The 26,045-nt window shown below is 49.5% G+C and overlaps 1 protein-coding gene across 1 annotated transcript in view; it reads right to left on the bottom strand.

Moving 5' to 3' along the window:
* KATNIP (katanin interacting protein) overlaps positions 1-26,045 on the bottom strand; it is a 198,349-nt gene that overhangs the window by 138,475 nt on the left and 33,829 nt on the right. The window contains exon 3 of the mRNA XM_082856530.1: positions 8,315-8,391. Within this exon, the coding sequence (XP_082712656.1) occupies positions 8,315-8,391 (77 nt within the window). The remainder of the gene's footprint in view (positions 1-8,314; positions 8,392-26,045) is intronic.

A 26,045-nucleotide genomic window follows, 5' to 3' on the forward strand; every position in this document is an offset into this window, starting at 1 on the left:
TAAATGTGTTCTCAAACACTCCCCCCCCCCGATATCCCAAATGTCATTATTTTATATTCTGATGCAGTTTAAAAATACACCAGTGCAGGCTTTGCTCAAGATTAATGATGTGATGATCACACCCTTTGGCTAAAAGGGTTTTGGCGTGAGCACGGCCGGGTCCGTTGTTCAGCTTTCTCTAAAGCCCGACCTCGCACCCTGGCTTGGTCCTTTTCTCCCCAGTCCTGATGTTCACTGCCGTAAACGGTGTGCAGTGTCCTCTTCGGAATTGCTCCCGTGTGACGCCAAACCCTTCAGCGCCTTTACAGACACTTTTAGGCACCCCGCACAAACCAGAGTTATTTCCGCACAAGAAGAAATACAACCAACCAACCATCATGGCAACAAATGTGCATCCTCTTCAGTGATTAAGTAAGTTCCCACCAAATTAGCAAAATGTAAATTAAAAAAAATAATAGTAATGGCAATCACATAAAGGGTAGAAGGCCAAACCCTGTTCTAGATGCTTTGCGTATGGTCAGTTCTCATTATTCACAATAGTTATGTTCCATAAAGTTGCCGCAAACACTGAATTAGTGAATACTGAACCACTGTTCCTCGGGGAAAATACAGGATTTGGTTCCTGTGAGCCTCTGGTCACAACATTTTCATCAGCCGATCAATACAAAACCTTGCTTTATGCGTGTTTCTGTTTGAAGGCGCCTTATTTAATATGTACTTAATACAATAACACTGAACTCATGCCAGCAGCACTTCAACTCATGAGTGAAGGAAGCTTATCTAACACGTGTATTTTCTCCGTAAGGGACATCATAGCCTTCTTGGGCTTAGAAATAAATGCGAGACACCACTTTACCCCTGTGCCAGGGGGTGCAGTTTAAACAGCAAAGTCATCAATGAAAAGCACAAAAATATAAAAAACACGTGAAATGGAGCAGGACCCTATGGTCTATGCCCCCAGGTCCTCAGCCTGCCTTTTGTCTGTGGAAAAACTTTAGCCAAAGAATAGATTTCATCAGAGAAGTGAGAAAATGCAGAAACAAAGGAAAACAGTCCAACAAGACCTTTAGTTCCTTCTCAAGGGCTATAGGTAATATTCTGAGCCATATCCACTGAGCTGTCTTGTAGATACTGAAAGCCCCACCAGGTGGAAGAAGTTAACTACATGATGACAGGACTGTAGCCATGACATAAGCTCCCACAATTCCAAGAACCGGCCTCAAGGAAATGGGAACAAACCGACCCTGGAACTGAAGATTAACTGTACTTAAAACAGTCAAATGATGCTGGTCAGACCACCGCAGGACCAATTTCAAGATGACTGTCAAGAGTTGACTGTTCTGTTTCTGCCTGTAGCCCCCTTCCTTTGTCTATAAAAGCTCTTGCCCACTGACTGTCAGTGCGGGGGGAGTTGGCCTTTGGTCAGAAGTCCGCCCTCCCCTCTGGTTGCCGGCATCTGAAATAAAGCAAACTTTCCTTTCCATCAACCTGGACTCCTTATTGGCTTTTGGGTGGTGAGCAGCTGGACCCCACTTTCGGTTACAACAGCACTAAGTAAAACGTGAAAAGGACACTTTACATTGTAAGATCTGAAACAAGAAGGCAGAGTGTTCCCTTGTTCTACCTTAGCTGGGAACGTGCGTGCTGGGCAACTAAAATTTTTTTGCCATCTGCATGTGCCTTTGAGTGACCACAAAAGCATTTCAAGTATTGATTTGGAGGTTACAAATAAATTTTAGTGAGTGGGTAAATTTGCAAATATGGAATCTGTGAATAATAAGGACTGACTGTATTAAGACTTTAATCTTTACAACAACCCTGTGGGGTAATTACTTTTCTTAACCTCATTGAATAGATAAAGAAACTGGAGCACAGAGAGGTTAAGTAACTTGCCTAAGGTCACACAGCTAGTATGGTATCAGGGCTAGGATGCAAACTGAAGCAATGTGGCCCCAGAGTCTTCACCACAACAAAGGTGACTTATAAAGCTAGCAAGCTGAAACTGGCAAACTTAGACATTGCTGGAAACTCAGAAGACCTTCTCAGAAGTAATATGAAAATAGCGAAAATGCCATATGCTTGGTCTTTGCCCAGTAAGCAAATTGTTTCTGATCAGGAACAATGGTCAGCATTCAGTCATAACAAAACCATGAAAGCAACTCAAATGTCCAACACTAGGGAAGTGGAAGCCGGGATCTCATGCAGCTGTTAAAATTACGAAGAGTCTGTCAAAACATAGGGGATTATTTGTGATCTGTTCAGTGGGGGGGTGAAAAAGGAAGGATAAAAATGGTATATATGTGATAAGTGCAAAGTTGGAAAAAAGTGTGTTTGTGGACCCATAGTGGAGGGTGATAAATGTGAAAATTAAATCAGCTGTTGAGTGAGGGTGGTGGTATTACTGATGATTTCTTTGTTTGCTTTTTAAATGTTTCTTTAATGGTTGATACATCCATCTTGCCAATCGTGGCAGGAACGTTTATTACAGACTGCTTATCTCTTGCCAGCCTCGGAAGCCTGGGAGATGCCTGATTGTTGGGCAACAGCATAAAACACAAGGAAAACACAAGTAACTAAGAGACAATTTCCAAACACGGCAGTAGCTGCATTCTCTGGAGCAAACAATCAAAGGGCGCAGTGGGTACCAGCAGTCCCCGGGGAGGGAGAACAGGGAGCCCAGGGAGGGGCGGCACGAGGAAAATCTGACCATCTAGCCAGGGAGTGCCCGTCTCAACTTCCTTCCGGAGACCACCCTGTCTCCTGATGCTACCTTAATGGTCACGGTGGCATCCCGTTATCCAGGCTCTGTGGCTGGCGCTCCACACAGGTCTCTCTTTAAGCAGAGTGATTTATGAAAATGTGGATTCATGAAACTGATAAATGAGGAGATAATTATTCAGACTGTGAAAGGAATCACTAAAGGAACTCCCCTGCTGCCGCTGAGCACATCAGCAGTACACATGTGGCATCAAAGAAAAGTGGGTGTTTTTTAACGGATAGCTTACTTTGCATAAAAAGCTGCCCTTAGTGTCAGGGATTCAGAAAAATCAGATTAAGTCCCTGCCCTTCCGGAGATGGAGCCCCCAGCCACCCGCTGCCCTGTCACTCTTTATTCCCTTACAGATTCTGTTTGTTTCAGAGCACGTGTCTCCCTGCCTCATGCTATGGAATAGTATCTGTGTGCCTGTTTATTCTCCCTTCCTGCCCCCTGGGTGTGGGGTCCGTGATGAGTGTGAGGAACGGTGAGGAATACTCTCAATATTTCTGGAACTCAAGGTCTGGCAGGAGAGAGAAGGCATGGACGCGCACCCTAATACAGCCACCGTGTATCTAACCACGTCACAGGCATCGTTTCCGCTTATCTCGTAATGACCTTTGGGGTCACTTGTACAGAGAGCTCTTCTGTTCAGAAGAGGAAGTGGAGGCACTGTGAGTTAGAGCACAGGGTGTCACGTGAGGGACTGTGACGGGGGTGGGTGGGGGGGATGTGAGATGCTTGACGGCTGGGCGGTCAGGGCACAAGCAGGGGTCCAGGTGGTGAGAGGACGTAGCTGAGCTCAAAGGGCAGGTGGCGTGTTGCTCACGGGCCTAACTGTGACCGGGTTTATGACTGAACCATCTCGGTCTCTAAGCGCCACAGTTACTGTGTGACTGTGGGCTGGCCACGTGCCTCCTCTGGACCTCATTCACCCCCAGGATCAACTGAGGGGTTCTCTAAGGGTCAGGCATTCAAGGATTATCTGGACATCATTTGAGAAGGCGTGTTTATCACTAAAATGATGGTGATGACAATGATGATGATGATGATGATGATGATGATGATGATGATGATGATGATGATGATGATGATGGAGAAAGCATACTTGGATGGGTGGGCTTACTGTGGACCTCCAAGCATCTCGTCCTGCTTAATCCTTCACTGGCCCAGGGATTAAGTGCCTACCATTGATCTGTTTCATAGATGAATTTGCCCAAGGTCAGAGAGCCGAGGAAGCAGCCAGGATTTAAATTCCAGTCCATGAAGCTCCAGAGCCCGTCTCCCAGCCACATCATTGTGCCATTGCTTGTCTCCTCACCAGGCATCATGCTGCAGGGGCTCCAAGCAAAGAGAGTTCAGAGGAGAAGCAGTGGCTCCCAGGTGGGGGCTTCTTGGAGGTGGTGTCATTTCAGTGCAGCCTTGAAGGATGCAGAGGAGGAAGGCAGTGGTGCAAAGAGCCTGCCATTCCTCCCAGAACCTGGGGGCCCAGAGGCTCTGTAATTTGTCTTCTAGGATGTCACCACCCCCACCCATGTGCGTGGAGGACAGAGCTCCGTACTGGAGGCTCTGCCATTTCCCAGCTTTCGTGACCTTGGGCAATTCCCTACACCTCCCGGGGCCTGTTTCCTCTTCTGTAAAATGAGACCAAGGATGCCTGTGGCTCATGAGGATGGAAGGGGATACCAGATGAATCTCCAGCTCAGAGACGGGCCTGTGCAAGGCCCGCCTTGGGTGCTGGTTCTCCCCTTTCTTCTTTCTGCCTGAATCTCCTCTTGGGGCAGTGGGTTCACCTCTCATATGGGTACGTTTTCCTATAAATTTCCCTCAAACAACCTTTTTCAAAAAGCAAATACCAGGCTTCCCTGGTGGCGCAGTGGTTGAGGGTCCGCCTGCCGATGCAGGGGACACGGGTTCGTGCCCCGGTCCGGGAAGATCCCACATGCCGCAGAGCGGCTGGGCCCGTGAGCCATGGCCACTGAGCCTGCGCGTCCGGAGCCTGTGCTCTGCAACGGGAGAAGCCACAGCAGTGAGAGGCCCGCGTACCACAAAAAAAAAAAAAAAAAAAAAAAAAAAAGCAAATACCATTGCTGGATTCTTAGATCTTAGATCTGCCACATCTAGTGCATATATTACAGTCCCTCTTGGCCGTTAGCCCTTAACTGTTCCTCATATCTCAGCCCTTTGATGATTCTGGTTGCGTTTTCATGAGTCCTGTAGGCCATGATTACATCCTTCCTGAAGCTGAGTGACTAGAATCACTAAGCACCCTCTGGGCGAGGGCTGTACGGGGTGAAACAGGGCGGCCACACCTTCTCCACTCTCCCCGGTCCTCTCCTGGAGCACATGATCACTTTCTGCGCTTCCGGCATAGTCACAGGTGGCCTTGTGCTCACTTGCCGCTGCCTGGGGAGTTCCTTGAGGGCCAGGGCTGTGTGGTGGGCACCTGTTCTTTTTGCCTGTCCAGCAACTCTCCCCCATCTTCCAAACACAGCCCCTCAGGTTCCCCTTGGGAACCACTCCCCTCCTCCTCTTACTCCTCGTGGTTTGGGTGAGACTCACACCATCGCCCAGGTTAATGGGGTGGCCCAGGAGTGGCCAGGCAGACCCTGCCACCCCCACCAGGCACAGGGCGGCGATTGGCTCAGGGATGGGAACGGGGCCCCAGCCAGACCTCGGGGGCCCTCCTCAGCGCTTTCGCTGGAACTATTAGGAAAGATGTGTTCTCTTCCCCTCGAGGTGGGATGTAAGTGTGGGGCTTCCAGTGGCTGCCTTGACCTCCGTGAGGGAAGTACCTGCCTGAGATGATTCCAACATGAGAAAACAGAACTGAGAGATGGAGAGTGACTGATTTCAGTGACCCAGTTTGAGTGCCTGGATCCAACTATGCCTGAAGCCAGTCTATCATCCTGGATTTGTTAATTTCACAAGTCAGTACGTTTCGTTGTTTAAAGTCATTTACCTTGGGTTCCTGTCCCTTCAAGCAAAGGAGCACTAACTAATACAGTCTGTGTCTCCCTCATTGCAATGTTCTCCTTCATACCAGTGGTAATGCTAGGCACTGAGAAGGTACTCAATGGAATCCTGCTGAATGAATAGAAGAATAATGTCACCAGCATCTTGTGGGCAGCTGTGTTCTGGGCAGATGTCTAAGAACTCAGCCCAGTGATTGCACACCCCCTTCTTGGGTCACAAGGCAACGCAGATAAGCAGCCCGGGTTTTCACCTTCCTCTATGCCCAATATAAAGTTCAGAGGCTGGTTTTCTACCCAGTCTTGTAACTACATTTCCAAGTCAGTTTCAGTTTATTCCCACAAAACTCCTCCGTAGTGAACTTAGAGCCATTGGCAACCCTGGCAGGTTTCTCTCCTTTTGATTATTGATGACAATGTCAAACAAAACATAAATAAGGAAGTACGGCCCAGCTCCACCACTTCCTGGCTGCATGACCATGGGCAAATTGCTTGCTGTCCTGGTCTCTGCTTCCTTATCTGTAAAATGGGTGCAATAACTGTACCGATGGGGTTGAGGTGCCTGCCACACAACTGGCACTCCAGCAAAGGTGCATTTTCAGGCTTCATCTGATGACAGCTCAGGGGCACTCTCACTCTTCAGGTCTCCATTTGGAGGCGTTCTAGCTCTACTTTCTAATTTCCTGTCATCAAGCCAGCTCTCTCTTGGTGACAACACATCCCCCAAATTTTATGGCAGCTCCATGTTGACATATTTTTTTAATGGCCTTTGTGCTGCAACCTCATCTCTGGATCTGTTCAGCTATGTTATTGGTCTGTGCCCTTTGATCACGCACGTATTGATCTCTCGATTAATGAGAAGCAATTTGCTCATAAAGAACTATGACAGGGGCTTCCCTGGTGGCGCAGTGGTCGAGAGTCCGCCTGCCGATGCAGGGGGACATGGGTTCGTGCCCCGGTCCGGGGGGATCCCACGTGCTGCAGAGCAGCTGGGCCGGTGAGCCATGGCCGCTGGGCCTGCGTGTCTGGAGCCTGTGCTCCACAGCGGGAGGGGCCACGGCAGTGGGAGGCCCGCGTACCGCAAAAAAAAAAAAAAAAAAGAACTATGACACTCTCCTCCTAGACAAGTCACATGTATATAATTCAATGATCGCACCCAGGTGTTCAGTGGCACCATCCAGCCTGCCAGAAACTGAATAAAAACATTCTGTTCCTGGCATTAATGATGATAAAAACCCACATGGGTCTAATCAGCACAAGCCTGGGTTTGAGGCTGCCCCTGGGGTGGAGAGAGATGAGTGCAGAGCAGCTGGGCACATGGGATGTTGCCTGGCATTTCTGGCTGGTCCTGGAGAGTTGATCTATTCAGAAGTTCTCTATGGGGGGCGGGACCACCTTGCAAGGAGGCATCTGGAATGCAGGCAGGTATTGTTGTCATAGATACTGGGGGTCTTAGTGGAATTAAGTAAAGGGGTGGGTAGGCAGGGATGCTAAATTCCTACAACACATGGGAAACTCCCGCACCATAAAAACTTGCCCCATGCGACATGCCACCGGGGCCCCAGTTGACAAGCACCGGGAATCCAGCCCATCAGACAAGGCTGAATTCACATTCAGAATAACAACCCGCAGACTCTCTTACCTACAGGACCCCAAGCCCAGCGCACAACACAAAGCCCCACATTAGTGCCCCTGTCCTTCCCCCTCCTGCAGATCTGTCTGGGGGGCCTGCGGAATTCCTCTGTTTGTTTTGTGCTTTGATTTGAATTCATTACCAACATTTTAAAACTCAGGAGACTTCACCACACAAATCCAGGTTTCCAGCTTCTCTGGCCACCTTGGAGGATAGGGATCCCTTGGCCCGTGAGAGTTCCAGGTGCCCACTGTCCCCACTGAGCCAGCTTCACTCCCTGACTGTCCCCTCCTAGCATCGGAGTTTGCAAACCCAGCTTTCTGTAAGGTTCCAGGCCTGAAGACAAAGCACAGTGAACTGCAAATGAACTTGCGCCGCCCTGCAAAGGCGTGGAGGACACGATACCCGCTCTCTTTCAAGCCAGACCACAAGCCTTGACCCCAGTCACTACACGTGGCATGGCTGCAGGCTTTTGCGAGAACCAGCACTCCAGAGTCAAAATCAGGACTGACTGAACTTTAAATGACATCAACCACCTTCAAACACAAGTGTAAAAGGACTCCTCCTTTATACAACAAGGCATGATTACAGGCTCAGATTTCCAGGGACCTTCAAAGCCTGTGAGATCACAGGTTGGCCTATTCAGGTGACTAATGCACAGGTCCTGCCAAAGTCTAGCTTTTCATGGCAAACCCAGCTTCTCCCAGAACCGGAGCAGGGAAGCGAGACGCGGCTCCGACGCGTCGAACAGTTTGCTACAGCTCAGTCAAAAGATGCAATTAAACCAGTGAATGGAGAAATAGGAACCGGGATGGCAGATATTATTCCAAGCGTCTGAGTGGAGGGTGACTGCATCCCAGTCCTATGTGAGACAGCCTGCATGCTGTTAATACATCTAAATTGGATTTTGATTTGGCTAATAGGAAGGGCAGCCGTTGAGCGGCTTCATCTTACCGGTTCCTCTGCTGGAGCAATATTAAATACTCATCGTGTTTCTCATCAAAGTCTGTCACCATGTCCTTAGTGTAACCCTGAAATGAAGAAACAGAGCGGTGTGATATCAGAATGCAGGGAAGCTTTACTGAAGCCTGGGTACAGCACACACCATACAGGAGGCCGAGAGGCAGAGAGGCTGACCTTGACGAAGACCCAGCTCCCTGGGCGCATCACCCTGGTGACCCAGAGCCCCAGAGACTGTCTGATGGCCCACTGGGTCTTGAACATACACAACTAACAATCTACAAAAAGGAGAAGGTCAATTCCCCAGCCTTGCCACTGTTCTTTCCTCCCATGTCCTATAAAATCAAGGACTCTGAGAAGACTTGGGCTTTACTGTTTTCTCCACACCTATGATTTTGTGATCTCAGTTGTCCCAACCAGATGGAACCCAGATCACTTGTTTAAGAGGGGAAGCTCAGGCTTCCCTGGTGGCGCAGTGGTTGAGAGTCCACCTGCCGATGCAGGGGACACGGGTTCGTGCCCCGGTCTGGGAAGATCCCACATGCCACGGAGCGACTACGCCCGTGAGCCATGGTCGCTGAGCCTGCGTGTCTGGAGCCTGGGCTCTGCAACAGGAGAGGCCACAACAGTGAGAGGCCCATGTACTGCAAAAATAAAAATAAAAAAAAGAGGGGAAGCTCATCTTTCTCTTGCCATTGTAAGAAAAACGCATGCTTATTATAAACAACTCAGTCATTACAAAAATATATGACCCCCCCCAAAAAAATATATGACCCAGAGAGTGAAGGCTCCTTTAAAGCAGACATTTGTGGTTTCCTGCTTCCTCTTCCGGCCACAGAACTCTGAATTTCTTCGGGGGAACCATTCGGCCCCCTTTTTTCAGTTCACTGGCTTCCTTAGATGCCCATGAAAGTTCCTTTGGTCTCCTCTTGGGTCACATGACCTTGGCCTTGGTCTCAACCATCAACATAGTTCTCCCCTCAGCCACAACGATTCACTAGTCTAGGGATGAGCCTGAGCACGGCCCTTGAAAGTCAGCCCTGGGGCTTTGCTAATACTCCTGGGGAAAAAGCTGTTCTCTTTCCACTGGGGTGCTAAAGTGATGAGACGCAGGCCTGGAATTGCCTGAGAATGAAGTCAAGAAAGAAGACAGCAGATCCCAGAGATGGAGAGGAGAGATTCCCAATAACATAATTTGAGCCCCTGGATCCACCCATGCCTGAAGAAGTACTGGAACAACTTAGTTATTGCTTTAAAGTTTCAGCTGAGTTTCTGCCCTTTGTAGCCAAAAGAATTATAAGTCATATACCGTAACCTGACCATTAGAGATAACCCCTATTAGAATTTGTTACAGTTTTATGGAGGGATAATAAATGTATAATAAACTATACATATTAAAAGCAACATGTATATACCAGTAAAACCCCCATTACAATCTGATACATATTTCTGTAGATGTTTTTCTTTGTTTACAATATACATATGTTCATATTTATAAATACACACACACACATTCTTTTAAACAAAAGTTGGATTATACTGTTAACAATGCTTTGTAATTCTCTGTTTCTTAACTAACTTTTTGCCAAGGAGTGGATTAAAGGGACAATATCAGCTTCATTCTAGTCACAAGTCACAGAGATTAAGTGTTAAATGGCAAGTAAGACATTTGTAAGAGAAACACAATTTGTGTGAAAATCCTAACGATTATCATGGGAAGAAGAAAAAAAAAGAATCTCCATCATTCTGTTCTTAGCGCCTCAAAATCTGGCCTTAACCCCACTAATCTACCAGAACTCTCCCCAAGGGTGACTCATAACCTCCTTAAGCAAATATAATAGCTCTTCCCAACTTCATCCTTTTCGACTGCTCCGGGCCATGGGGAGCTGTTCCCACCCATCCGTCCCCAAATTCCCCTCCTGTAGCTTCTGCGGTTCTGAATGAGCCTCCCTTGCCTCCTGCGCCTTCTCTGGCCTTGCCCTTCCTCCTTGGCCTTGGATGGTCACTGTCTCGTCCATCTCACCTCTCTGGGTCTCTCTCCCTCTGTCTTCTCTTCTTCCGATACAAGGAAATGGGTCCCCTGGATGGGGAAGCCAGAGAGTCACTGCTAGTCCAGGGCTGACAGCCCAGTCCCCTTCTCTCCCCTTTTCCTATAGGACTCCAGGTTGTGGCCATCTGCTTCCCTCTTTCCCTGTCACCCCCACTTTTCCTCCCAGGCTCCCCTCTCTCTGGGTCACCTGGGGACAGGATGCTGTACTCCCATCTTCTCTCACCCGATGTCTCTGAAGCCTCTGGATTTTCCTGGGGTTTTCCGGCTTAACTAATCTGGCCAATCAGGAAGTGGGGAATAATAAGAAAGGGTGATTTTATGAAATCATAAGAAATTTAAACAAACTAGCTATAGGTGTTCCTATTCTTATTTACCTGGCTTCCTGAGATGCCCAGAGATGTTCCCTTGTCCTCCTCGGGACTGAGCCCTGCCTCACCTTGACTGTGAGAAAAGCACTGTGACCTCCACCCTCTGGACAGCTGGTTGGTTGCGGGACACTGGGTCTGGAGAGGATTCTCAGTTCCTTCCACAACAACATGTGTACGATGCGGACAGTTGACGCAGCAATTCCATATACATGATTCTCCTTTGATCTTTGCAGCAGCCTTTGAAGTGGTTATTATTACCCCATTTAAGATACAAGGAAATCCATCCCATGCATCTCCCCGGAATATGGATCCTACTCCATGGCAATTTACATAACCATTTTGAGATATTAAAATGACCACTGATACATTATGGTATGTAATGAAATAGTCAATGACATTTTTAGATGAAATATGAGACTTCAGAGAATCTCAGCGTGGGGCGGGCTGTCCTGGGCTTCTACCTCAAACCCTCAGGGAATACATTTATTCGCCTCTGCCAGCAGGGAGATGTCATAGGAAAGATTTGAAGAGCTCAGGCATATATCCAGCCAAACTACTCACCAGCCCCATGCTTCTCAAATGCTGATGTGAACACAAATCACCTGGGGATTGTGCTGAAATGCAGGTTCTCCTTCCGTAGGACTGGGAAGGGTCCCAAGCCCACACGTCTAACAAGCTCCCAGGCAATGCCCGTGGGCCACACTTAGCCAGCAAGGCCCTAGACCAGCCCAGCTTATTCCCCACTGTTCACAATACGCCCACCTCTAATCAGATCAGCACTGAACTTGAGCTGTGAAGAATGTGAGCTTTGGAGTCCAGGCCTGGCTCCAAGTCACAACAGTGCTATTTGTTTCCTTATCTATCGAATGGAGGTAACAACAGTACCTGTCTGGTTGGATTTGTCTTTCCCTCACAGGGTCAAAGGTGGGTTGGATGCAATAACAATAAAAGAAACATAGCACAGTATCTGGCACTTGGGTAGCTCTCAATGAACGTTAGTTACATTTGCATTTACGGAGTTCCATTATTTAACTAATACTATCCTGGCCCCTCCCCACTCCCAGCCAGCTCATTGCTATCCTGATGCCTTAATCATTCGATTCCCTTTCCCTCCAGCCTCCACCCAAATCCTCTCCAAGGCCCAGCTCAGCTCCCCAATTCTCCACGAAGCCTTCCCCTACCATTCTCACCCCCGCTCACTTCAGCTCATTCTGAAACCCTGCAATTAGTATTAAATTATATACAATACAGCGTGAAATCATATATAATTAAGTGCTACATTGTAAGCCTTTAACTATATCTATTGCTCACTCATTATCTGGGGATTTGGAGACCTGGAGGTGAGTCCTGAACTCTGCTACTTACCTTCTCTGAGCCTCAGTTTCCTCATCTGTAAAAAGGGAATAGTAATAAGGTCTACCTGGCAGGGCTGCTCTAAGGATTAACTAGGAGAAAAGTAGAAGTAATTTAGGATCCGTTTCTTTCTTCTTCTTATTGATTCCCCAGCTGGATTATAAATTCCTGGAGCACAGAACTGGGGAAGGAGGGGACCAGCATGTGGGGAGCCTGGAGTCCTGGGTTCGAGTCTCAGCTTCAACAACATCCAGCTCCGTGATGATAACTGCTAAGGCTGACCAAGTACCCACCTGGCTAACCCTCACCCTGGTCAGACATCAGACACTACTTCGCCCCAGCACGGCATATTTCACTTTGCTGAGGCTTTATTTCTCAGGCTATAAAGCAGAGGCATTAGTTAATATTTAAGGCATCCCACAAAGGTGGGAGAAACTTAGAAAGCGCCAGGTTTATCATCACTGTGTTTCAGCAAACACTGATCAAGTGTTTACTGTGTGGCTGTTACCTATGCAATGAGGGTTTAACAAAAAACTGACCCAGCGTGCGTTCAGATTCCAATGTGCCTGTAGACAGTACCCAATCGCCAGCCAGGGGCCGATCTGCACAACTCTGCCCCCATTCCTGTTGTGTGCGGTGTGAATGGCACCCCCTGCTTTCATGTACCCAGTCAAGCAACACACACTGGCCAGGGGTCCCTAATATGGGGGATGGCCCGCAGGGGGCTCTGGGGACATCGATTCAACTGACTGCACAAGGGTACTATTCTGGGAAGAGAGTCCGTAACTTTCATCAGATTACCCAGGGTGTCTGAGGCCAAAAAAAAGAGAAGTGATGACAGCAAAATGTATAAAATGTGAGGCCAAGGATCTGAAGGAGGGAACAGAGAAGGCCCCTGAGGGCACGGCCAGGCCCAAATCCTTGGGAGTCACCTTCGAAGCGTAACTCACTCACTCACTCTCCCACTCCACGTCCAGTCCATCAGCTCCATGCGAAAAATACCATGTATCCAAAAGCTGACCACTTCTCCCCACTTCCCCGCTACCACACTGGTTCAGGACCCTTCACTGGCCTCCGGCTCCCGCCCTCACCCCTACAGTCCGTTCTCCTTTCTACAGCCGGGGGTCCTGATGAAAGGGAAGTTGAATCATGTCACTTCTCTGCTCTGGACTCTGCACGGGTCCCAGCGGCCACCAGGCCCTGCCCACTGGGCCTCCATCCACGTCCCTGACCTCCTCCCACTGCTCCACCCTCCTCTTCATCACTGCAGTACCCGCAACACCCAGCATGTGCCCACCTCAGGGCCTTAGACCCACCATTCCTTCCCCCAGGTAAATACCCAGATTCCTCACCTCCTCAAGGCTTGTCTTAGATCTTACCTTCTCGGGGAGGTCCTCCCCAGCCATCCTATTTAAAATTGCAAGCTGTGCGTGCGCGTGTGCACGCACACACACACACACACACACACACACACATACACGTACACACTCCCAACCGCTCCCTAATAATCTCTCCTTTATCTTATTCATCAAGCCTTTTATTTATTGGGCCATCCCCTGCACTAGGATGGAAACTTCATGAAGGCAGGGACTGCATCTGTTTTGATCACTTGTGTATTCCAAGCCCCTAGGACATCGCCTGGCACACAATGGGCCCTAAATGAATAAATAAGGAGATATCTGCGCTGAGATTTGAAAGGTGAAAGGTTTGCTGGGCAATAAGAGAAAGGCATTCCAGGCAGCTGGAGCAGCACGGGCAAAGGTTTGGGGGCCTGAAAAAGCCTGAAACGTTCATGGATTGGCCAGAAGTTGGGTTTGACTATAGTGATGGGTGTCGGGGAGGCGTGAGTTAAGTACGGGAAAAGGTTTAAGGAATTTGGACGTGATGCGAAAGCAAAGTCCCACTGCCATTATTGTTATCCTTATCATCTTTATCCCTAATGCTGGCCCCAGAGATGGTGCAGAATTTTATCAATGGCCATATTATTAATTCTCTCTGGGGGAAAAAGAAATGGAATTGGAGAGAAACGCCAAGAATCAGTTATGCTTAAAGGAACTCGACAGAGTCTATATTTCAGGGATCACGTATTCCTCTGAGGCCAGAATATTGGAATTCTCCTAAACAGGGTTGATTTAGCAAGTGCCAGAGCCTGAGCTGCATTAACGAGCAGCTTAGAGCATAGGGCTGGTTGCCAGGGCTGGAGGACATTGAGGACCTGACTTTGTAGGTGTCAAGTCCCAGCAGAGAAGAACAATAACTTGGAATGGTCTAATAATGAGCTGTGAACACACTGTGTGTGTGTGGGGGGGGCACCACAGAGTTCTTGAAGCACTTCCACACACCTGACTGACTACTCCACCTGCCCTGCCCCTCCCCCTCCCCCAAATGCCACATCTTAACTGAGGGATGATTTATGAGTGACAAGCGAGGTTACTGGAGCCCAGTCTTTGGGCCGCTTTAATGACCATTTATGATGCTCTCTGTGGTGCTTATTGTGGCTGTCTGCAATAATGCTATGCCCTGGGGTCATTATCCCCATTCTACAGCGGAGGAAACTGAGGCTTTGAAAGCTGAAGCGAATTGCCCAAAGGCCATGTCCAAGTGGAGACAGTGGACATTTGTTGTTTCTGTCGGTTTAGCATCTATTCATTTTCTTCTAGTTACATCGTCTTGATTTTCCTTTGGGAAACCACCTCTCCTCCACTCTCAGTCCATGCGGTGTGGGTGGAAATAACACTGCACTTCAAGGGCGAGCACATGACAGAGGCCTGGGCACTCAAGGCCAGGCTACTCTGGCTAGTCCGTTTCCCTGGCCATGTGACTGGTTTAGGACTAGGCACATGCCCAAAGCCAGGCCAACAGACTCAACCCAGGGATTGGTTGAATCTGCTGGAAAAGTCCGTCTTCCTCTTCCCCTGGAATTATTAGCTGATGTGAGCCGAGAGCTACAAGGGCCACCAAAAGGAAGAAGTCATTTTTTTTAATTTATTTTTTTGGGGGGGGTACGCAGGCCTCTCACTGTTGTGGCCTCTCCCGCTACGGAGCGCAGGCTCAGCAGCCATGGCTCACGGGCCCAGCCGCTCTGCGGCATGTGGGATCTTCCCGGACAGGGGCACGAACCCGTGTCCCCTGCATCGGCAGGCGGACTCTCCACCACTGCGCCACCAGGGAAGCCCAAGAAGTTATTTTTTAATCAACTGATTAGGTTCACTATTATGAATGTTCTTCTATGTTCCATGAAGAGATTTGTCCAAGAGTGATAGCAACATAGAGGGAGCAGAACTGAGGACACAGAGAGACAGACCAGATAGAAAGTAGAACTTCTTAAGCGTGTTCAACCCCTGTAACCAGCCCCGCGTGGAGCCAGCACTATCTTGGACTTTTAAGTCACAAGAGCTAATACATTCCTTTCTTTACTCAAGCCACTCTGAATTGTGTGTGTGTGTGTGTGTAACTCACACTTGAGTGAGTTCTCGGTGGTACAGTGGAAGAACTAATACTCAGAGGTGTCTGAATCTGAAGTCTGCCGTGTCCTACAGCCAGAGGAGCATTTAGTAGAGGATTAAAATAATTCCTTAATGAATATTCTCAACGATGGCCCTAAGCCCACAGAAGGCGACGATCCAAATGTATCTCACAGTACAAAACTCCTACTCTTCCTTCAAAACCCACCCCAGTGTTCTCCCAGTGATTCTGTTCTTTGTGTCCCGGTGCCGTATAGGAAGTCCTTAATGCATATTAGTGGAATGAAAAGGTATAGTTCTGAGTTTGTTTTTTGCGGCTTTTGCTGACATGTCAGATGTACTCCCATCCTCAAAACAAGAACAATAAATACTCCGCATCTAGTATGCTTACATTGCGAGACCTAAAGCAATGGCTGAGACTGCCTCCTAGAGGTGGATCAAAACAACACAAACACTGAAGCAAAGGTTGGAGTGTCGCATGCCCTGGGTAGATGTGCCAATAAAAATCACATGCTATTCGCATACCAGGCAGATAATCCAAAGGAGACTTTGGGTTATTTCTCAAATCCCTATGCACCCTTATTTACTGCAACCAATGTACACCTCGAGATTTTATACTTAGTTTCAGGTTTGTAGAATATTGACGCAGAACCAGAATCTAGGGCTTCCTCCTGGTCTCCGGGACATGGTACGCTGTATCTTTATGAAAATGTTTTTCTTCCACGGCTATCTAAAAAATCATTTTCAATACATAGCCACTAGAAAATAATTAACGTTTCTTTGTAGTCTCAGAAAAGTTTCCTTGTAAGATGGCAATGTGTATTATAAACTATCTTTTAGGCTGGCAAATATAGATTTTTCTTTTTTTAATCTTGAATGAGCTTGCTTCAAAAAGGAAACTTTATATTAACGCCATAAATGGAAAATCATTATCGCCTGCCATAAACCGAAGGCAAACAGAAATACGGCCCTGCTGAAATAGCACGTTTACATGCCACCTGCAGTGCTGTGCAAGTGTGCAAACCACGCACTGGGAAGCTCGGTGCCCGAAATTCCACGTCCACACAACCCCGAGAGGCGGGAGGCGCTGACCTCATCTCCCCAATTCATTTGTTCACTCAATATTTATTGAACACCTCTTCTGGACACACAGTGGGCACATCAAAGTCTCCACTATCGTGGAGCTCACATTCTAGCAAGAGGAGACGAGTAATTTAAAAAAAAAAAAAAAGTAAATATATAGTATGTCAAATCATGCTCAGTGCTACAGAAAATAGGAGGTAGAGAAAAACAGAGGGAGTGGGGAGAGAGGTGCTATTTTAGCCAGGGGGTCAGAGAAGGCCTCTGGTGAAATGACTTTTGAGCAGAGACTGAAGGAAGTGGAGGAGATGAACCCCTGTGGGAATCTGGACAAAGGGGGTTTCCAGGTGGCAGGAACAGCAAGTGCAAAGGCCCCGAGATGGGGGGCGGAGGCCATGGTGAGGACTCTGGTCTTACTATGAGGTGACCAGGAGGCTAGTGGAGGGTTTTGAGCAGACCTGCCATGGGCTGAGGCTGTTCCCACCGTCCACCCTGAGGATAGCTTGGGAGGGGACGTAGGCCTGCAGGGCCCACTGGAAGCCCAGTAGTGTAAACAGCCTCTGGCTGCTAAGGAGGGAACAAGGTACGCCTGCCCTTGAACTCCCAGACTGGTGCTAAACTGATTTAGGGCGGCTGTTACCTGTCAGAGCCTCTAATCCCACAGCACCCGTCACTTGGCCTGATGAGAGGAGAGAGGCGGCCTGGGTGGAATTTTCCCTCCAATCTCTGCCTCCACCACTTGACTTGCATCGAGAATTTTTCCTTCTAACGGAATGAACCTCTCACAGAGCGCAGCCATCACCAGGACCTTACCTATCACCTCCTGCCCAGCAAGCTGGGCTGCCTGAGTGGACGCTCTCCTCCCAGGGCTGCCCCCCCGCCCCCTAAAAGGGGAGCACTCAGGGCCCCTCCCCACCGACTCAACAAAGACTCCTTGAGCTTCTCCTCTGGGTCGGGTGCTGCGCTAAGGGCCCGAGACAGAGATGGAGGTAATCTGGCTCCACCACCCTCCTGGCCTCATTCCCACCTCCTGCACCCCCCTCAGCCCAATAGCTCTTCAGGCTGTTTCTCAGAGAGGCCCCTTCCTCCTCAGGGCTGAGGTACTTGCTCTTCCCCCTGCCTGGATGGCTTCCTCTTGTTCATGGGCATGTGCGGCCCGTCTCGGGGCCTCTTCTGACTGTCCCCGGCCCTCTCAGCCTCCTCGACGTGGCAGTACTTCCCTCTTTGGAAGTATCTCTGTTTGTTTGTTTGTGGTTCCCCTGCTGGGATGCCAGACCCATGAGGGCAGGGCCAGCGTATTTGCGGAAAGGAAGGGATGAAGAGGAAGAGAGAGAGAGGGAGGCAGGAAGACAAGATCCCTGGCCTCAACGAAATTAGAGGAGCAGCAAAGACACTGCTCTGAGGCCATGGAGTAGGTGCTGTGCCCGGGGCGGTGGGTGGAAAGGACGGGTCCTTGGCACCGCTCCGGGGTGGGGCAGGCCCTGCAGAGGAGAGGACAGGTGCCGATGCTAAGGAGCTCAGAGGTGGACGGGGTGGGCAGGGCATCCGGGCGGGAACAGCGTGTGCAAAGGCCCAGTGCCAGGAGACCCTGGGAGCTCATCTCGGGGCTGGGGTGGAAAGTGGTCAGAGCATGCTGGTTGATCGCAGAGGAGAGCCCTGGCTTCCGACATTCCAGCCAGCTTAAAGCCCGATGAGGGACAAGGCCTGTTTGCGCCGATGACAGGTGCTGAGTGGTGGGGAAAGCCAGGAAGGGAGTGAAACGTTCTGCTCAAGTCTAGGGCGGTGCAATGGGGCTCAGGGTCCCCATTTTGATGTTGTCTCACACACTAGTCGAGATTTCTGCCGTGTGAGATCCTGGAGATCCAGGAATGTAAAGGAGACAGTTCGCCCCCCGTCTCCTCCCTGATCACGTGGGGCTGTGATCCTTTCCTCCCTCCCTCCGTCTCCCCTTCCCCCCCTTTAGGTTGACTGAGCACCTCCTATTCCCCACGGGGACAAGTTCCCTTGCCTTAGGGAATGGACCATCTAGGGAGGGAGGCCAACTTTAAGCAAACGACCCCACCACCGAAGTACATCGTCAGCCATTTCTGGAGGTAGGTGCATGGTGCCTTGAGAGGTTTTCAATGGGAAACACGACTGTGGCAGGGAGGTGAGGTGACGCTCCATGGAAGGGTGACAACAACCACGATGTGAAGGACGAACAAGTTAACTTACGGGCGCAGAGCGGGGTGTGCTCTAAGCAAAATGAACGCACGTGTGAAGGCCACGTGGTGAGAGGGAGCAGAGAGTAAGAGGGAGACAAGCTGGGATGTGGGACCCTTTGCTGCAGTGCTGCAGTGCTTGCACCTGGACAAATGTCTCCTCAAGCTACAAATTACAAAGAAACTATAAGGGACTAAAAATAACTGCGTGCATGTGCAGTTGGGGCAAATTATAGACAAAAAGATACAGAAAGACCAAAAAAAGCCCCAACTGGCACTTCTGAAGGGCCGGGAGCAAAAGCAGGGTACTGCGCATGCCCCCTGCACTCACCACCTAAGGGGTGGGCAAACCACCTAAGCCACGCCTCTGACCCCACCCCGGGACACACCCCTATCCTCACCCCATATAGGGTACTGGCTCCCCCCCCACCTCGGGGAGCAAGTAAGGGGACCTGTTACTTGTTCCTGCTCCTTCCGGCAGCTGCAGGGGCCTCAGTAAAGCCTTGCCTGAATTTCTTGTCTGGCCTCTAGTCAATTTCTATTGCTTGGGGAAGGCCAAGAACCCTGGTCGGTATCAAGAGGGACAAGGAATGACAGAGGGGCTGGAGCCGGGGGGCAGGGGAGCAGGGGTGGACTCAGGACTGAGCGGGCAAGACCACCATGTGGGCCACAGCAGGGAGTTTTTCCCTTAAGCCCAGACCAATGGGAAGCCACGTGGGGTTACTGGGGTAGAGGGTGGAGTGAGAGGCAGCCGGGAGTGGGTGCTGTGGGTGTTCGGACAAGAGGTGTCAGCCACATGGAGGAAGCAGGGAGAACATGCTTCCAAGGTGAGGGCGGGGGACTTGGTGATGGGCTGGAAAAAGGAGGCGAGGAAGAACGAAGTATTGATGACTGTGCAGCCTCTGGCCTGGGTAACTGCAGGGGCGGTGGTACCATTCTCGGAGAGGTCAAGGCTGGAGGAGGGGCGGTGGTACCATTCTCGCAGAGGTCAAGGCTGGAGGAAGGACGGTGGTACCATTCTCGGAGAGGTCAAGGCTGGAGGAGGGGCGGGGCTGACTTTGGCTCGGAGCAGTCGTGTGGCTACTCTGAGGCACCCAAGAGGCAGAGTTCGTGGACTGGCGGTTGGAATGTATAGGTTTGGGGTTCAAGGTGCATCGCACAGTTAAGATGCCCCTTCCTCCCTGCTCACCATCCCAGGCTGGGTTACACCCTCCCTCAGCTGTGCTCCTGAAGCATCTTCACAGACTGTTCCCTGTCAGGACACTGATGAAAGTCACCATGGACATGGGCCTAGGTGTGTATAGTGGACTCTGTGCTACGGGCCCAGATCACCCACTCACACCCCAGCTGCTGGGAGCTGTGTCCCTTCCCAGAGAGAAGCCTGTCTTGCCCCAGGTTATACCTGATCTCTGATACTGATTAATGACAAGGGTACAAAGACCCAGGCTCCTTGCCTCAACTGGGAACATCTCTGAAGGGCCACCCATCCCCACAGCTCCCTGTGGGGTCAGCAAGGCCGGCATCACAGTTCAGCTCCTCCCTCTGTCCAGCCCTGCTTCCCTCATCCTCACGGGTGTTGTTCCTGAGAGCCCTCCCCAGTCAGCCTCCTGCATGCACATCTCCATCCCACAGTCTGCTTCCTGGGGACCCACGGCAGTTACTTGACCATGAACTCCCAGGGCAGGGCTGAACCTTGTTACATCTAAGGCCATTGGTAAACGCAAACTGAACTGAATGGACAGTCCTGACTCAGCCAGGACTTCCCACAATGGTCCTGAATTCAAACAGGACAGACCCAAGTCCCCCAAAAATGAATTCCTCAGACCACAGGGCCCAATATTTAATTCTGAAACATGGTTGCCATGAAGGTGTGTGACATAGGTCCTCAATTTCCAGGTCTTAGTTCGACAGCTAAACAGCCAAGTTGGGTGGTCAGGACTCAGCTGTGAACCCAGGCACCTGGGTAAGAATCCCATCAGGCTCTTTGGAGTGGGAAAAGATACTTGTTCCTAAGTTTCCTCAGCTGTCAAACTGGGATGCCATCCTAGCGGTGTTGTTCACAATAGCCCCAAAAGTGGAAGCAACCCGGGCTTCCCTGGTGGCGCAGTGGTTGGGAGTCCGCCTGACGACGCAGGGGGCGCGGGTTCGTGCCCCGGTCTGGGAAGATCCCACATGCCGCGGAGCGGCTGGGCCCGTGAGCCATGGCCGCTGATCCTGCGTGTCCGGAGCCTGTGCTCCGCAACGGGAGAGGCCACAACAGTGAGAGGCCCGCGTACCGCAAAAAAAAAAAAAAAGTGGAAGCAACCCAACTGTCCATCAATGGCTGAATGGATAAACAGGCTGTGGCGTATTCATAGGAAGGAATGAAGCCCAGGCACATGTGGCCACATGGCTGACCCTGAGAGCATTATGCTAAGTGAAAGAAGACAGACATAAAAGGCTACATATATATGAGAGGTCCGAAATAGGCAAATCCACAGAGACGGAAAGTACCAGTAGATTAGTGGTTGCCAGGGAACGGGGGAAAGAGGAACTGGGAGTGACTGCTAACAGGTACAGGGTTTCTATATGGGGTGATCTAAATGTTCTGGAACTAAATAGCGGTGATGGTTGCATAGCTTTGCGAATATCACTGAATTGTACCCTTTTTTTTTTTTTATTTGCTGCGCCATGAGGCATGCGGATCTTAATTCCTAGATCAGGGATTGAACCTGTGCCACCTGCAGTGGAAGTGCGGAGTCTTAACCACCGGACCGCCAGGGAAGTCCTGGAATTGTACACTTTAAAATGGTGAATTTTGTGTAACATAAATTGTATCTCAATTAAAAAAAGGCAAAAAAAAAGTGGAATGATGATTAAAAGCATCCACCTTATAAACACAAAATATTTAGAATATTGCCTGATGTGTAATACATGCTTGATAAATGTTAGCAATGAAGATGATGCTGATGAGAAATATTTCGAAGTTTCTAATTACAATGGCACAAAACCTGAACTTGGAGTTGACCCTAGACCCAGTTCCCTGAGCTAACCCTAAAGGCATTTTATACCACAAAGTTAACACCCGCCTGAAATTCATGCAAAGAAAAGATGACGTAACTTTTCAAAGGCTGCAACTTTCCTTTTCCCGTGTAGGAAGGGGAGAGCAGCTGGGTGTAGGATTCGGTCTGCCTCAGGAGTGGGACTGCAATCACACCCTCAGAACAGGCGCCAAGCTGGTGACAAACACAACCTTGGGCGTGCACCAACCCTTGAATGTGCCGTCGAGGGTGGCAGGCAAAGGATGCTATCAGGCTGGGGTCAGGATAAGGGGCCCACTGATGGAGGAGATAGTCTGCTCTAATAAAAATAGCATTTTTATAATGTCTTGATTGGTGTGTTTGTCAAAAGGGGATGACTTCAAGCTGGTGAGGAGGGCTAGGAATAGAAACTGGCTGACAGGGAAGAAGCCAGGCGTGCAGGCTGCAGGAGAGATGGTATTTCATTTGTGCTAATCTATTTTCAGGAGGAAAGGAAGGGATTGGGAGCATCTCTCCCAGCCCCTAAAGTAGCCTGTGTCCTCTCTGAATGTGGGTTCTTAAGAGCAGAACAGCAGCCCACAAATTCCCTTCTCGGCTTCCTGCTCGCTCCTTCCAACCCACAGCCTGCCACTGTGCTTTGCTCGACAACACACATCCCTGTGGCCTCCCTCATGAAAAACCTGCCACAGCTGGCGAGTAAGGTGACTTCAGGGAGCAACAGCAGTCTCCACTAAACAAGACAAAACAAAACCCCGAATAGCTTCGGTCTACTCAGACCCAGCCATTTCACTCCTTGGAATCTATCAGAAAGACTCACACAGGTGCCGGAGGAGGAATGTACAAAATGCTAATGCCCTCCATCTGGAAAATGACTAAATAACCCACAGTCTGTCCATAACATACCGTAACAAGTTTAGAAAAATCTGGGTTTGTTTGTAACACCGAGGATGGATCTTGAAGACACAGTTCAGAGAAGAGAGGCAAATGACGAGTTACGAAAGCACATGACACGTTCATTACGACACCGTTTTGTTAAAATACATACACTCCCCAAATACCACGTATATTTTATGGATACACTCGAATATGTGGATGTGCAGAGAAAGGTCTGGAAGAATGCATGCCAAGCTTGTGACAACAATTAGTCCAGGAGGGGAAGGCTGGGATGAGGGAGGGTTGGGAATTGGCACAAGGGACTCCAGGCTTATCTAGAGGGTGAAAAATATTTTCTTAAGGAAGCTGTTTTCTTGTATTACTTGCCTAACTAATGGCCTCCATCCACCCATTTCCCTTCTCCAAAAAAGTAAGAAAAAAAAAAAAAAGATCAATGGTTCCAACATTCCAGACAGATGCAGCCTGACATGACTTTTCCCCAGAATTCCAGATTCCCATACCCAGCTGCGGGTTCAATCGAGGTCTTAACAGGGTTTAAGCTGAATTCCTGATCTTCCCCCTAAAACCCGCCCCCACTCGCGTGCCCATCTTAGGAGATGACCAATCTCTCTGGTTTTCAGACCAAAACTTAAAGTCCTTCTTGACTCCTCCTCTCTCTCCTCCCCACTCATATCCTGTCCAACCACAGATCCAAGCGACTCCATCTTCACGATGCTTGGGACCTGGCGCCTTCTCTGCTCCTCCACTGCTGCCCCCCCCACCAAGTCCGAGCCACTGTCACCTCCACAGAGTTTCTGCAACAGCCCCAACAGGTCTCCCCATCTGCCCTTCCCCACTGTCTGTTCTCCACATACAGACAGGGAGCGTATCCTGCTAAAATCGGGTCCTGGCCCTTTTTCACTGAAAATCCTCCCATGACTCCCCTCTCACTCAGACGGAAGCCCAAGTCCTTACTAACGGCCACAAGGCCCTCCACGACCTGGCCTTTGCCCCTCTCCTCGCCTCCCACCACCCTGCCCCTCATTCCCCCAGTTCGGCCTCCACCCTCGGGCCTCTGGTCTTTGCTGTCTTCTCTGCCCAAAGCTCTCCCCTCTCACCTCCTCTGGTCTCTGCCTGAGGACCTATGTAACATAACAAGCCGCCTAGCAGCCCCCATCCCGCTTCCCTGATTTATTTGTTTCCCTGCTACCCTTTATATTTTGCTCATTTATTTGCTTGGTGTCTGCCTCTAACCACTGGAACACAAGGGTGTGGATTTGTGTCTGTTTTGTTCACCACGAAATCTACAGGCCCCAGGGCAGTGCCTGGCACACAGTAGGTACTTGACAAATATTTGCTAAGTGGACGCATGAACCGATTACTCTATGCTGGCCATATGTGGTTTACCCATAGTATCTCATTAAATCACCACCACAACAACTAACAAAGTAGGTGGTATTACCTCCATTTTACAGTTACAGAAACTGAGGCCCAGAGAGTCACCAGGGAAAAAGTGGCAGAGCTGGAATCTGAACCTAGCTTTACTGGGCTCCAAAGTCTGTGCTTATCCTCTTAAGTATCAGTTCCCTCATCAACGTTGTGTGTGAGTCCTGTGATGGCCAGCACTGAGGCATCTGCCGAGTCACCAAAGGAACAAGCAAACCAACCAAGGGTCTCAGAGCCCTGATCTGGGACATGGTGACGCATCAGGTGGGTGCTTGAGCTGCCCCGCTAGAGACATAGGCCAGCCTTCACCACAGGCACCGCCCTGGGACCACGTGGCCCGGTGTAAGGAACAGAGCAGCAACAATACAAGCTTCAGCATCAGATAAACCAGGATGAAGTCTTGATTCCTCTACTCACTTGCCATGTGACTCTGGGCCTCCCTGTCATTTTAAAATGTGCAAATGTCATGGGGCAGGACTCTGGATGTCACCTGCCCCATGGCCACCAGGTCATAGCACTGAGACTCCTGGAGGTCATGTCCGGACAGTGTGATCCCACCGCTGCCCAGGAGCAGGCACCTGACCCAAGCAGAGCCAATAATCCCGGGGAATTGGGACTAACAGGCTCAGGGAAGATCTGGCTGTTTTCTCAAAGCGGGAATATGAACTCAGAGCTGCTGGTGGGATTATGTTCTGCCAGGTGAACTGAGAAACAGAGAAGGCTGGTTTGCACCAAGTGAGAAGAAGGACACAGATACTGACAGATACAAAGATAAGACCCATAGAGAGAGGATTTTCTGGGACCTTAGGGGCCCCAGGCACGGGTTCACCATTTTTGACACCGTTTTTGTCATCGTGCCACCCAGATGCATCCCTGCCCTTGGCTTCTGGGAAGCACCTACTCTTTAGAGCTTTGTAATGAAGTAACAGAGTTTAAAAAAATAAACTCCATCTTTAGCAGAACAGGGACTAAGTCCCAAGTAATACAAAGACTTTCCTTATAGACTTGTTATAAGGAATAAAAATAATATATGAAAAATGCTTACCTCAGGGCCTGGCCTGTAGATAACACCCAATACATGGTTGCTAATATTATTATTATAATCAAGCCACAGGGACAGAGTATTACAGGAACCGGACAAATTAATCATCTTGCCCAGTCATCTAAATTACTCTTCCCCTGAGGGGCGGCATGCCATGGGGTTCTGCCCTTGGTCGTATCCCAGGCCGTAATTTTAGCAATGGTCAGATCTGGCTGTTGAAGGCTGTTTATTAAGTCTGCAGATGATATTCAGATGGGTAGCACGCAAAGCAAACTGGATGACGGAATCTGGGCTCAGATCAATTTCTACGGGCTAGAGATGGATCAAGAACAGGTTGATAAAATGCGTCACGGCCAAGGTAAAGGTCCTACACCAGGAGAGGCGCTGGAAAAGTCTGCTTGAGAAAAGTTCACGAGACAAAGGCAGGGCTTTTAGCTAATGTGTTCAGTATGAGCTAACAGGGTGACGTGGCTACCAAAAACGGCCACCACCACAGCAAACATGATGAGTGTGTTAGAAATTTTGTGAGCGTCAGAGAGAAGAAGGGAACTCACATGCTTCAGCACCTACTGTGTACCAGGCCCCACCTTAAACACTTGACACACTATTGCAACTGATACTTTCATTAACCTATGAGGGGGGTGTTATAATCATTATTCCCATTTGACAGGTGAGGAAACTGAGGCTTAGAGAAGTGAAGGGACTTGACCAATGTGTTGATAGTAGAGACCAGAGTTAGTATTGGAACCCAGTTCTTATTAGAAAGTACACTCCATCTCCATAGTCTACACTGATCTGTTCATAGTTGGAATATTCAGTTTGGTTCTG

The sequence above is a fragment of the Leucopleurus acutus genome (genome assembly GCF_964270905.1).
Source record: "Leucopleurus acutus genome assembly, chromosome: 16".
NCBI classification, from domain to species: domain Eukaryota; kingdom Metazoa; phylum Chordata; class Mammalia; order Artiodactyla; family Delphinidae; genus Leucopleurus; species Leucopleurus acutus.